A 13,713-nucleotide genomic window follows, 5' to 3' on the forward strand; every position below is an offset into this window, starting at 1 on the left:
AATAAATAAAAATAAAGGTCTGGTCTGAGCAGCTGGAGGCCGGAGGTGGGCGGACGGAGAGCGCGCCCCGGGGCCCCGCGTGGGATCCGGAGGAGACCCGGGGCGCAGGAGGTGACGGGGGCCCGGCGACCTCGCTGGGGGCGGTTCGAGTCCCAGCCCCGGCGCCCCGCGAGTCCGCGCCGGCAGGGGCGCGGGGTGCCGGGGGCGCAGTTCCCACGCCCGGAGGGCCCCTGGGGGCTCGGGTCGCGCTCGGGGGAGGCCGGGGCGCCGCAGCCCGCCGTGCCGGGATCCGGGGGGCCCCGCGCCCCGCTCTGCGCATGCGCCGCGGCGAGGACGAGCCGAGCTGAGCCCGCAGCGGGACCTCGTGGCAGCGAGGCGCCGGCGGGGACGGCAGACCCGGGGCCTCTCTTTAAGAGGAGCCTCTTCCTTCTGGGCCCGCCGCCTTCCGCCAGGGGAGGCCCCAGCCCGGGGAGGCCAGGCGGAGAGGCCCCGGCGGCGGCGCGGCGACGGGGAGCCCCGACCCCGCCGGCCCGGCCCGCCGCCGGGAGGGCGCCGGCGTCTGCTGCCCCCTGCCGGCGGCCGCTGGAAGCTCAGCGGGCAGGTCCCAGAGACGGGGGGCGGGGCTCCTGCAGAAAGAACCCCAGCTCTGCCCCTTGCACGCAGGGACTCCTTGAGCAAGTGGCAGCCCCGCTCTGAGCCTCACTTCCCCACCCGTGAAAAGGGCAGTAGTCTCTCCCTTGGCTTGCTGGGAAGTCTGCAACGATGTCAGCCCTTCTGGGACGGGGAAGGAAGGAGGGCGGAAAGTAAAGTTGGGGGGCCCTCTATCGTGGGTCCTGCACGTCTGAATAGAGGTGATAGTCCCTTCCTCAAAGGGTTGCCCTGGTCCGGGTGGGAGATACGGCTTACACATGTCTGCGGATGGATGAGCGAGTGAGCGAGTGATTGAGTGAATGAGTGAATGAATGCTGTGTATTCCAGGAGCAACCACTCCCCCCTTTTCAGTTGGAAGGAGCAGGGAGCAGGGGGGTCACAGGAGCGACGTCAAAGAAGCTGACTCACCCACGGAGTCCCAAGTACTGTCAACTGCCAACCCTCTTCCTTACACCCCCCGCCCCCCATGCCCTGGGATTGTTGGGAGGGGGATTAACCCATTTGGGGGGCATTAGGTGTGGAGTGGGGGGGGCTGGACGTACTAACCTCTGGGGGACCTGGGGACATCCTCCCTCCTGGACCAGCTGGAGCTTGGCTTTCAGAGCTGAGACCTGAAGGAAGGTAGGAGGGTGTGGGGAAGGGGAACCATCAGGGGGAAACTGAGGCAGGGTGGAGGGGAGAGGGCTGAAGGGAAGGTAGGGTCAGCCAGGTGGGGAAGGGCGGTGCCCCATAAGGGTTAAGGCCTGGGCCTGTTGAGGGGGGAGAGTCAGGGTTTTCTCCAACCCCCCCCCTCACGCTGGGGTGGGGGATAAACAAACAGAAGGAGAAACCCATCAGCTCAGCCAGGGCCAATGGGAGGCCGCCTGGCGCCATGGTGTGCCCTGATGTGACCTCCCTCCACCAGCCACGGTGGCCTCCTGTCACAGGGGATATGTGCGCTGGGCGTATATGGCGGCGGGGGATGTCCTGTGGCCGAGGATTGCTGGCGTGTGTGCTTTTGTACTTGGTGCGTGTGTCTTGGGGGGCAAGCGGGGTGTGGGTCTGTGTCACGGGAGGGGGGGGCGGGGAGCCCCATTCTGCTTGCAGTCTGCACTTTCACCTCCTGTCTGCAGCTTGTGCACCTGGCCTGTGTGCGTGTGTTTACACCCGACAGTCCCAGGTACACATGCCCCCACGTGTCCCTGAATTTTGTGTGTGGACCCCTGTGGCTCAGGACACCTGTGTGTGGGGGTCATGTGTTGGCTCTATGAATTCCAGCGTGTCTTTGCCCCTGGCCCATTTGACTGTAAGGGACTGTGCATGTGTTTGTGTGTGAACTTTGTGTGTCCGTGTGTGCCCCTGCGACCGTGCACCTGGCGTGTGTCTGTGGGCGTGGTTCCGTGTATATGTCCGCGTGCTAGGCAGGGTATTTTGCATGCGTTGGGGTCTCCCCGAGGCTGTGTGCGTTGTGTGCAGGGGCTGCACCCTGGTTCCCTGTGTGTCCCCGGGCTTGTTTGTGTCTGTGTATATTTCAGTTCTAAAGACATTCCTTCCTGTCCTGGATGTGGCGTGTCTGTGTCTCCTGCCTGTGCCTGGTGCCCCGGGTGTCCCTGTGTGTGCAGCCTGGCTCGCCTGCACGTCCCGCCACCCCTCCCGTGGGTGTGTGTCTCGCAGCCCCTGCGCGCCCTTCCCTGAGTCTGTGGTCCGCGTGCCTTTGTGCGCCTGTGCTCCCCCTGCGCCTGTGAGGTCTGCGTGCGTCTGGGTCCCTGCGTGTGCCCGCCCGCGCCCCCGTGTCCTCGCGTCCCTCGCGCGGGGGCCCCGGGAGCTGCGTCCTGGAGACCCGTGGACATCCCCGCCTGCGTCCGGCGGGAGGCCTGGGGCGCGCACGGCCGCGGCTGAACCCACCGCCCGGCGCGGCGCGGGGAGGAAGGAGGGGGTGGCGGCGGCGGGGAGCGCGGGCACGTCACCGAGACAGACAGGCGGGCGGGCGGGAGGCGGCGGCCACGGGTTCGAGCCGGCGCCGGAGCCCCGCGGCCCCCTCCCCCCCGCCCCCCTCGCCCAAGGCCGGGGGAGCCCCCGCCCGGCCCCCGAGCCGCCGAAATGCAATTTCCCGTGCAGGCGCCGCGGCTCGGGGGGCTTTTCCGGGCGGGTTTTGGAAAGAAGAGGGGAAATGCAGCGGCGGCCCAAAACGAGGTGAGCGCGGGGCGCGGGGCGGGCCGGGGGCGCCGGGGGCACGGGCGGGGCGGGGGCCGCCCGCGGGGCGGGGGCGGGGCGCGGCGGGCGGGGCGCGGCTGCAGCCCCCTCGCGCACCTGCTCGCGGCCCGGGGGCGGGCGCCCCGGCCTCTGCGGCCCGGCCCTCCATTGTTGCTGCGGCCGGGGAGGGGGCGGGGAGGCCCGGCGGCACGGCGCGTCTCGCCTTCCCGGGGAAGGGGCGCCGGGAGGATCAGGCCCTCCAAAGGGGACAGGCCCCCAAGTCCCCGAGCCGGGCCGCCAGGGAGGGCGGGCCGAGCTGTCCCCGCGGGGCGGGGACGCGCGATGCGGAGCGTGGGGGCAGCCGTGCCCCGGCCTCCCGACACCTGACCGCGGAGGCCACGGGCCGGGGCGGCAGCGAGCTTTGTTCTTGGGGGGCGCGGAGCGGGTGGGGCCGCGGCAACCTGGCGCTGGGAGAGGCTCCGGCTCCGCGCGCGCGTTCGCGAAGGCGCCTCCGGCCAAGTTCATGGGCGCTCGGGCCTGCGGAGACCGGTCCAGCCGGGGCCCGCTCCGGCCTGGCTGCGGCCGGCCGGGGTAGGGGGTAGCCGGCGAGCCGCTGCGCGAGCCCTGGCGCCCTCCGCGGGCCGCCTGCCGGCCTGTCATTACCGGTGGTGGCTGCAGGGTGTTTACTGGGGCCGAGGTTTGCTAGCCAGCCGCGGAACCCGCCCTCCAAAACGGGCCATAAAAAGGAAAAATGGCCCCAATCCCACTGCCTGGGAACCCTTTTAAAGCGACAGGGCACCTTTCCCAGGGACCTCGCCCTGGAGGGCATGCTGGGGGTGGGGGATGGAGAAGACACCTCATTGGCTGACAGGGGCTGAGCAGTCCCCCCCACCGCCCCACGGGGCTGCCCTCCCCCGTTTCCTTTCCCACCCAGCCCCATCTAGACTGCTCGGACACCCAGAGCCAGAGTTAGAGATTCTGAAGTCCCCGGTGAAGACCCCAGAAGTCACACACTGTACTCAGACATACACCCTCCCCATTAATACATCACCCAAAGTAGCGCCGACACACACGTACGCACGGTCACTCACAACAACACTGCCACGTGCACACGCCTCGCCCACACGGGGCCTCTGATGCCCGCCGACGGTGCCACCCGGAACAGTGTGGCCACCACCAACAGTGGCCAGGACACAGACATGGCCTCCGACACACAGGCACACGGGCGCTCACCCACAGACCGCCACCCGCAGATCTGTGAAGGCCCCGACACAGGCACACGCAGATGCCATTAACCGCAGTAACTGGGTCACACACACAGGGACATCCACGTGCCTCCCCGAGCAAGGACAGACCCACGAGCGCACACACAGTCACCCACACAGATGGCACAAGGCCTGCCGAAGACACTGACATCTGACACCAGGTCACAGGTAATCTTGACACGCTGAGCCCCCAGAACAGCCACACGTGCTGACACAGTTGCCCACGGTAGTAGGGACCCCCCCTCCACACCTGCAACGACGGGTCACCCATAAACAGATAGGAACACCCGAATGTTCATGTGCCCATAGTCGCCTACCCTAAGACCTGCTTATGCGCCTAGGCACCTGCACACCTACGGTGACACTGACACACACAGAGACACGGTAACGCGTGCGCACACACCCTGGCACACACGGGCCCAGAAGGAAATGACACAAGACATGCAGCAATCTCCAGTCGCCTGGATGTCCTCAATACTTTGTTTATTACACGTCTGTTACGGACCAGGCACTGTTGTAGCACTGGGGATATACCGGTGAACAAGAGCCAAATCCCAGGCCGGGCGCGGTGGCTCACGCCTGTCATCCCAGCACTCTGGGAGGCCGAGGCGGGCGGATTGCTCAAGGTCAGGAGTTTGAAACCAGCCTGAGCAAGAGCGAGACCCCGTCTCTACTATAAATACAAAGAAATTAATTGCCCAACTAATACATATAGAAAAAATGAGCCGGGCATGGTGGTGCATGCCTGTAGTCCCAGCTACTCGGGAGGCTGAGGCAGGAGGATCGCTTGAGCCCAGGAGTCTGAGGTTGCTGTGAGCTAGGCTGACGCCACGGCACTCACTCTAGCCTGGACAACAAAGCGAGACTCTTTCTCAAAAAAAAAAAAAAAGGGGGCCAAATCTCTGCCCTCCCAGTCCTGGTATTTTAGTAGACCTGGTGTAGTTGGGGACAAACTCCGTAATCGGACGATACACGGACTACAGTCACCAGTCACACGGACTACAGTGACACCAGCACACACCCGACACCCACGCACACTGGCTCACAGGTCGACCCGCAGCTACACACTATTAGCGGGACGCACACCCATGGTAACGCTGACATCCACACGGAAACAGAAGCCCCGGGGGACTCACCCCCCCAACACGGGGAGAGGGACAGCCACGCCCCATAGCACACACCCAGCTGGACCTACACCCACAGAACCCCCCAAACAGCCCAGCAGAGTGGCTTGGACGGGACCCCCCATAGACAGATCCCCATAGGAAGAGGCTGCAAGGTTCTAGCAGACAGAGCCACTGCGACCCGGACCTGGGTGGGTCGCTCTGCACCATAAGCCTCAGGAGTGTCTGAATTTCCCAAAAACTCGGCCCTTCCACAGCCCCCAACCCAGGAGAAGCCTTCCCGCCTCCCCCAGCCCTGGCCCCACATCCTGTGGGCCGGGGAAGGAAGTTCCGGCTCCGGCCACCCACCGCCCACGGCTTGGGTGGGACAGAGGAGCCCCTTGTCCAGGACCCGGTGTGGGAGGCTCCAGCAGCTGGGCGGAAGCTGGGGAGACGCCTGCGGAGGGCGGGGCGGGCACCTGAGCGCCCACACAGGTGCCAGTGAAAACGAGGAGCCCCTGCCCACCAGTCTAGACAGCCTGGGCCATCAGCCTGACCCCGAGGAGACCCCCGCAGGGCTGCACACCCCCGTAACGGGCCCTTTGTCTGCCAGGTCCCGACATACAACAACACTGCCTGCCCCCGCCCCGTGCGCCCCTCACCCCGGGCCATGTGCACACACGACGGTGGACGCACAGGGACATATGCACACTGGGACACACTGGGGACATACACACATAAGGGTATGCACAGAGGGACACACACACAGGGATGCAGAGGGGCACATATACAGGAACACATGCGTGGATGTACATACAGAAACAGGCACAAGGACACACGCGTGCGCGCACACACGCACACGGGCACACAGGCCACCAGACGCCCCCTGGAGCATGGGGAGTCTGACCTGCAAACCTCCTGCCCCTGTTCTTCAACTTGACGGCGGCGGAGCGGCCTCCATCTGTGGCTTACCATCTGGCCCCGGTGGGACCTGTCACCTCTGGCCCTGACCCCCAGACCTGGGCCAGCTGCCCTACCCTCCTGGCGCTCAGAGGGGGCGGGGCCGCGCCGTGGGTCTGAGTGGCTTCTGGAGGGCTGCCCTCCTACCCCGACACCCACACCCCCTGCGTGACAGACCCTCCCAGCTGCTGCGGGGTGGGGTGGGGGGGTCCCGGGACTGAGGACGAAGAGGTCTCCTGAAAGACACTCCCTCCGGCACCAGGGCTGGGGCTGGGGCTGGAAGTGGGAGAAGACCCTGTCTTCTCCCTGTCCCACCTCCCACCCTGAGGGACTTCAGGGTGAGACCAGCCACTGCCCAGAGGCCCCTGAGCCTCCAGAAGGCCCCAGCAACAGCCAGCGCCCGGCCCGCCCGCCCTGGCTAGGTCCAGACAGTGAGCTGCGGGCGGGCAGGAGGGGCGGGGCCGCCAACACCCTCAGGGCTGCCCGCCCAGCTAAGGGCCAGCCCCGGCTGGGCCGAGGGGACAGTCACCAGTCACTGAGGGGAGACCCGGTGTAAAGGGCCGGACACACAAACAGACAGATCCAGACAGTCGGAGACAGGCGCACACGCAGGGCCGGAGACACAGGCCTGCGAGGGGCACAGTCAGACCCAGACAGGCGACCGGGGCTGACAAAGAGTCAGGCGGGCCCAGACAGACACGGAGGGCGGGAAGCCTGCGCCGACCACGGCCAGACAAAGGGAGACAGTCAGGCCCCGGGTCCCCTCCCCTTGGCTCAAGCCCCGCCCTCTTGCCCCAGCGCTGCCTTCCTCCCTGCCCAGATGGGAACCCCCTCCCCAAAACGTGCCTTCGCCTCTCTTGGGGATACCCCTCACAGGGCGGCCCCTCCTTGGCAGGTCAAGGCCAAAGCCCTGGGAGGGTGCAGAGAGGACACGCAGAAGACGTGTCTGGGGACGCCCCCCACCTGCCAGTGTGGCCGCCAGGTCTCACGCCTCATGCCCCCGGCAGCCTCCTGACGGCAACAGAGCTCAGGAGCAACCACTGAACTCCCAGAGCCTCAACCTTCCCATCGGTAAAATGGGCATCCCAGTAGCGGGGCGAAGTCTGTAAACGGTCACCGTCGTCGCCGTGGTAGAGACAACCTCTGCGCCCAACTCGCCTTCCTCCCTTCTGGGCGTTAGAGCCACGACCCTGCTCTCCCCGGGAAGGGCCCCAACACTTCGAGGGGGGCGCGTAAGGAGAAGCAGCCCCGGCACCCCCACACCTGAACGGGAGCCTGCTGGCCCGGGCGGGAAGGGCGCCCACCTGGAGCTCCAGGCTGGGGGTGGAACGTGACTGCGAGAGGGAGACCCCCCCCCCCGCCCTGGGGGTCAGATGGCGGGCTGGGGGTGGGGAGGGTGTCGGGGTTTTCGTGAGAGGAATCTTGCGGAGATCTGGCTCCAAGGGGGGCCTAGATCGTTCGGTTTGGGGGAGCGCCCGGGCGGGCGGACCTTGGGTGGACTGGGCTCCATGCGGGAGCCTTGGGGACCCCTTAGGGACGCAGTGCCTGGGGCTCTGAGCGAGCAGGCTTTGGGGGCAGGGCCTCGGGGCGGGGCTCTGTGGCCCGGGCGCTCCCGGAGCCGCCACCTGGGGCGCCGGGAAGGGTGGGGGGCTCTGGGGACGGAGCCCAGGGCAGGCCGCGGAGGGCCAGGTCTGCGGGCGCCCGCTCGGGGCGCGGGTTTGACGGGGCGCGGGTTTGGGGGCGGGGTCCACGAGGGCCGACAGGGGCGGGCCTTGGAGAGTGTCCTAGGGACAGCTAGTGAGGGACTGGGCTCTAAGAGGCGGGGCCGGGAAGGAATCTGCGCCGGTGGCTTCCCAGGGCCGGGCTCCGGTGGGGCCCTGGGGGGGCGCGGGTCGTCCGCCCCCGCCGCCGAGGGCTATAGTGGGGCTCGCCCAGGCTCACTCGGGGGTCCCCGGTCCGCCTCGGGATTATGCCACGAAGTTTCCGTGGGGCCCAACGTTCCGCTCGGGGAAACGGCAGGGGCCGGGAAATGTGAAGGCTCCTTCTGCCCAGGCGGTCTTCGGGGTCCCCAGAGCCAGCTGGGGTGGGGGTCGCGCTCCCCTTTCCTGGTCACTGCTTGGGCACTTCTGGGGGGGCAGCAGCTGCAGGCCTGGACCCGGGCCGCCGGGCGGAGGGAGCAGCCGCGAGGAGGGGCGCGCAGCCCCGCGCGCTGGTGCGCTTGCGCGCTGGCTCCCGCAGGCTCCCGGTTCAGGAGCCGCGAGGCCCCGCGGGCGGGCGGCCTCTCCCCTGTCCTGCAGGACCCCCGCACTTGCAAAGTGGGCTGCCGGCCCCTGGGGGGCTGTTGTGAATCATAAACAATGTGCCCGGAACCCCGCGAGGCTCTGGGAAGGTATTACATTGTATTAAAATGACTTGTTTATCTCCAAGTTGCATCAATGCCCCCGGCGGCCAGACTTCCCGGGGCCACCTCTTGGAATCCATCCTCCTTCTCCTCCACCGCCTGCCATAGCAGTGCCCTTTGGCCTCAGTCTCCCCACTGGACGAATGGGGGTAATACGCACCCCCAGGGCTGTCTTGAGGATTGCTCGAGCGAACTTCAGGGCACTGCGACATCTGTGCAGCAAAGGCTACATAAATATTCACTGTTTATTAATATACTTGCCTTGTGTTTCTCCCAGGTCTAGGAGTAGACAGTTGGCACCACCTAATAATTGTTTGCTGACTTAATGAAAGTCAGTGGGACCCTTAACTCCCTTCTCTGCTGCTCCATCACCTTATCGGGTTCCTTTTGCCTCCCCCACCCCAAACTCCAGGTCCCCGAGATCTGCCAAGGGTTTGGGGGAACATTCAACCTGTCGGTGAGTTTGGGCAGCTCAGGCAAACCATCGACCGTTGAGTGGACCCCGAGGCCTGGAACTGCCGTCCTCTCGTCCATCCAGCTGTGACCCCCCCAACCTTCCAGATCTGGGGGGCTGGGGGAGCCCCTGATCCAGCCTCTCCCTTAGGCCACAGCGAAGGTCACAATCAACATTCATTGTTGTCGGTGGGTTGTGAGGACTGGAGGCCAGACCCACCGGGGGATGAATGTCACTGTGGCTGGGCCAGACATGGCCTCAGGGGGGTGGGAAGGGAGCGAGGACTGACCTGCCCCCCAGAATCACTCAGCCTGTTCCTTGCCCTGATGCCAGACACTCCCGGCGCCTTGGGGGGGAGGGTGGTGTCTGGGATCTTGACGGACACAGATTGGATTGGGGGCATGAATCCTGGAGGTGGGGGTGGGGAAATCAGAGGCTGGGGGCCACGCAGCGGGGAAACCTTTTCTGAAAGGGCAGGGTGAATTCTGCTTCCCAGAGAGCTCAGTGAAGCTTTCTTGGCTGGGTGGCTGGGTGGTTGGGGTGTGTGAGCAAAACCAACCCTCTTCTGTGTGTCCAAGTCCTGGGCTCAGCTTTGTACCCTCCTAGCTGGGTGTCCCCAGACCCTGCTCTCTGCATGTCTTGGTGCTACTGGATCCTTCCAGCTGGGAGTCAGCTGGGTGACTCCTGGGCACACCCACCCTTTTGAGAGGGAGCTGAGATCTCATTTGAGGGAGGTTGGGGGGAACCAAAGAGCTGCAAGTGCTGGGGGTCCCATTAGCCCCACCTGGCTTTTGCTCTCCCTAACCCCCTCCTCCAGAGTGTTTTGTCTCCCCCCAATAACCCTGGGCCAGGGGTCTGCTGCTGCCCCAGCACCCAGCCTCCAGGTAACTCCGGTAACTGGGGGCTCTGGTAACTGGGAGGAGGAGGCAGAGTTTGAGCTTATCTTTATACATAACCTAAAGGACCAGTGACTTCAAACCTCAATCTGCTCATCCATTAAATGGGAGTTCCACTGAGACAATGGATGGGAAAACTCCCCAGGGAGGCCTGAGCTGGGGAGGGTGGTCCTTGTCACTCTGGCCCTCAAGCCAGGGGCTACCCTCCTTCCACAGACAGTAGGAGCATCAGCATACCCCCCCCATCAAAGAGCCCAGGGGCACCTGGCCCCTCCCCAGCCCACAGCAGGAAGAAAGAAGTTACTAAGTTACTGGTCACTTCAGTGCTAGTCTTTGGGGGAGGTGTTCCCAAGCCATGTACCCACCTCCAGTGGGGCTGGAGGGGGTGGCCTCCTATAAGGAGGCGGAGGCAGGGTAGCCCCGGTGCTCTGGGGGTGTTGGGGTGTGTGGCACTGGATCTCGGGTGCCCCTTGCGGCCTCTGCCCTGCTGTGCGCTGTGTGCACCGGCCCACCCGGAGACTATGAATCCCCTTGGCAGGTGCATTAAGGGGGCACCGAGCCCCCCTGTGACAATAAGGAACCTCCCACAGCCCACTCCTCCCCCTTCACACCCCCTTGGAGGTAAAAGGAGGGAATAGACAGCCCAGACTCCCCGGCTCCAGGGAGGTGAAGGGAGGGGCGGTGGGGCAGGGGCAGAGGAAGGAGCTTGGGCCAGGCAGGGTTTCTTCTCTCTCTGCCCCTCTGCCTGGCACCTGTGGCCCAGCCATGGGGACCTTTGACCTGTGGACTGATTACTTCGGCTTGGCACGCCTGGTTGGGGCTCTGCGTGGGGAAGAGGAGCCCGAGGCCAGGCTGGACCCCCAGCCAGAGCCAGCGCCGAGCCCAGAGGGTCAGGAGCCCAGCCCAGAGTCATCGCCAGCCCCCGAGCGCCTGTGCTCCTTCTGCAAACACAACGGCGAGTCCCGGGCCATCTACCAGTCCCACGTGCTGAAGGACGAGGCGGGCAGGGTGCTGTGCCCCATCCTGCGCGACTACGTGTGCCCCCAGTGCGGCGCCACGCGCGAGCGTGCCCACACGCGGCGCTTCTGCCCGCTCACCGGCCAGGGCTACACCTCCGTCTACAGCTACACCACCCGCAACTCGGCCGGCAAGAGGCTGGTCCGGCCCGACAAGGCGAAGACGCAGGACTCCGGCCACCGCCGAGGAGGAGGAGGAGCGGCAGGAGCAGGTGCCTGCACAGGTGGCGGGACTCTGCCCCAGGCCCTACCGGCACCCACCTCTGAGGGTTTGGGGGAGAGCAACTGCGTAGAGAGTTTGGAACGGCATTCTAGAAGTGTTGCCAGGGTGGGGGACTGGGACCAAGGTTTGCTGTGTGATCTTGGGCAAGTCGCTTTCCTTCTCTGGGCCCATGGGGAAAATGCCGTCCTTCACCAGGGATGGAGTGGTCTGGCAGGGAGACCCTGGGGCAGGTACAGCAGGCGTTCCCGTTCTGCTTGGCAGTTAAGAGCTGTGTGGCCTGAGAGAAGTTACTCAGCCTCTCTGAACCCTGGATCCACCATGTGTTCACTCGTTTGCCAGTTTGCATGGCCGGGCAGTGCACAGGGTGGATGGGAGGGGGCAGTTAAAACACAGGGTGCTGAGTGCTTAGTGAGTGGGTCTAGAGGAAGCACCTGACTCAGGTGAGGGTGTCCTGCAAGAAGTGACTTCTGGTAGCCTAATTCAGTTCTTTGGAGGGCTGGGAAGAGTGGCTTAGGCATTGGGGCTTGTTCAGGAGCTCAGTGAAGTTCGGGGTGTGTGGGGTGAGGGAGTGTGTGTACTTGAACGATGGAGGGGAGATGTCAGATTTCAGGGGACAACTAGCGTCCTTGTAGGGTCATTTAAAGTTTGGACTCGGGCACTAGGGAGCCACAGGACGAGACCAGGTCTGCGTGCGACAGTGAGCTAGACCGCAGCTAACTGGGTTCGAGGGCCTTGGAAGCTGCGGTGGCCCTCCAGGCAGAGGTGTCCGAGGCAGTGAGGAGAGAGGGGAACGGTAGGTTGGACAGGTGCACCCTGTTTTGAATTTGCTGTGGGGGGGTCAGCTCGGGAGGACAGCTGGGGCTGAAGCTTAGGACAGAGCTGTGCCCAGGGGGCCTGAGCAGGCAGGCTCCCCTTAGACTGCACGTCTCCCCCAGGTGGGGTGGGGCCCGGGCATCTGCATTTCTAACCTCCCAACCGAAGCTCTGAGCAGCCCGGGGCAGAAATGGCAGGGGTTACTATGCTGGATGCAAAAGACCTCAGTCCATATTGCTGCTTGTCTTGAGGTAAAAAAAAAATAAATAAAAAAAAAGACCTCAGTCCTGTGGGGTTTTAAAAGAGAAACCCGTTCTAGCAACTTCAATGGCCTTCGAGGAAGTCCGCCCGCGGAGGCGGCAGGTCTGACTTGGCGCGTTTGGGCACCGCCACCCGGTGGCGCAGCGGCAGTGAGCGCTAGAATGGCGTGACAGTGCCTCTAGAAGGCAGTATTCCCTGGGAAGTGTGATTAGGGCCCGCTGCCAGTCCCTACAAGCTGATGGTCTCAGATTTTTTTCTTTTAGCCCCTTAAGTCCTAGGGAACAGGAAAACTTGTCTCCGGGAGTGGAGGGTGGGGCGGCGGGGTGCCCTCACCACCGTATTGGCACAGAAAGGCTGCCAGCGCCGGCCACCCGGATTAATCTGTTCTGAGGGTAACGGATCCGGGACCCCAGAGCCCGGCGGCCACCAGGAGGCAGCCCGGTCACCGGAGTCGGAATTCCTGTGCTTTGTCTGGGGCTCTGGGTCCCACCCCGGCCAGGAATGTCACCGGTTGCTGTCTCAGGAGCAGCCCCTGGGTGGCGCCAGAGCCCCAGCAGCCGTGTGGGCTGAACCCAGAGTTCTCCGGGAGGACGGGCCGGTGCCCGGGATTCAGTGCTTCTCTCCCTCCCCCTCTGCTTTACCATCCAGGTTCCAAAGGTGCCGGGAAGTCCGGACCACCCTCTTCCTGCTGCCCGTCCACTTCCACCTAGGAGGCCGCCTTCCCCGGGACGTGGACCCAGGCGCGGCGGTGGAGGCTGGATTTCCGGGAAGATCTACCCTAGGAGGACCCGCCCCTAGACCTTTCCTAGTGTGTGTTGGGGAGATGGTGGCTGTTTGGGGCTGGCCAGGGAACACCCCCATCCCCTCCCCACCCCTGTAAGGAGCCGTTCTCGGGCACCCCACCCTCCCTGCCAAGCTGCCGGCCCAGTGACAGTCTGCTGCTCACAGCTGTCATCTCCGCCCGTGCGGGCACCCAGTCAGCGCTCAATAAATGCTTATGAATGGATCAACCAACGTCCAAAAAGGCCCAGTCTTGGGACAAGGTCGTGTGAACCTTGCAAGGACGGTCCTATACCTGGACCTCCTTCCCCCACCCCCATGGATGTTTGAGTTTCGGTTCACTCCGGGGTGTAGGGGGGCTGCCTCGTGCCAAGAAACAGGAGTGGGCGCCGCGGGGCAGCTGTGGGTTCCAAGAGGGCCCCAGCCCGGCCCTTCTGAACACACCACTTGGGGCCAGGTCAGCGTCGTGTCGCCCTTTCTGCAGACACGGCAGCCACCCCCTGCACGCTGACACACAAGACTGGCAACCTCCCTCCACCCACCCTCTAGCCCTGCCCTGGGGCTGGGGCTTGATTTGAGGGGGAAATTGAGGGACCGTTAGCCGAGCCTTCCCCCAGCTTCCGCACTGAGGAGCCCCTGGGTGCGTGTGTGTGTGTCACTGGATGCCCCAGTGCCTAGGAGCCAAGTGCCAGGCAGCCCAGGACAAGAAGGGGACACG

At 64.8% G+C, this 13,713-nt stretch overlaps 1 protein-coding gene across 1 annotated transcript; it reads left to right on the plus strand.

The window, feature by feature from the left end:
* The first annotated feature begins 9,850 nt into the window (after nt 1–9,850).
* NANOS3 (nanos C2HC-type zinc finger 3) lies at nt 9,851–13,304 on the plus strand. The gene is made up of 2 exons (XM_012790386.2): nt 9,851–11,130; nt 12,864–13,304. The coding sequence occupies exons 1-2, from the start codon at nt 10,668–10,670 to the stop codon at nt 12,923–12,925; spliced, it is 525 nt and encodes a 174-aa protein (XP_012645840.1). The 5' UTR covers nt 9,851–10,667; the 3' UTR covers nt 12,926–13,304.
* The last annotated feature ends 409 nt before the right edge of the window (nt 13,305–13,713 follow it).

Source organism: Microcebus murinus, chromosome 4 (assembly GCF_040939455.1).
Source record: "Microcebus murinus isolate Inina chromosome 4, M.murinus_Inina_mat1.0, whole genome shotgun sequence".
Lineage (NCBI taxonomy): Eukaryota > Metazoa > Chordata > Mammalia > Primates > Cheirogaleidae > Microcebus > Microcebus murinus.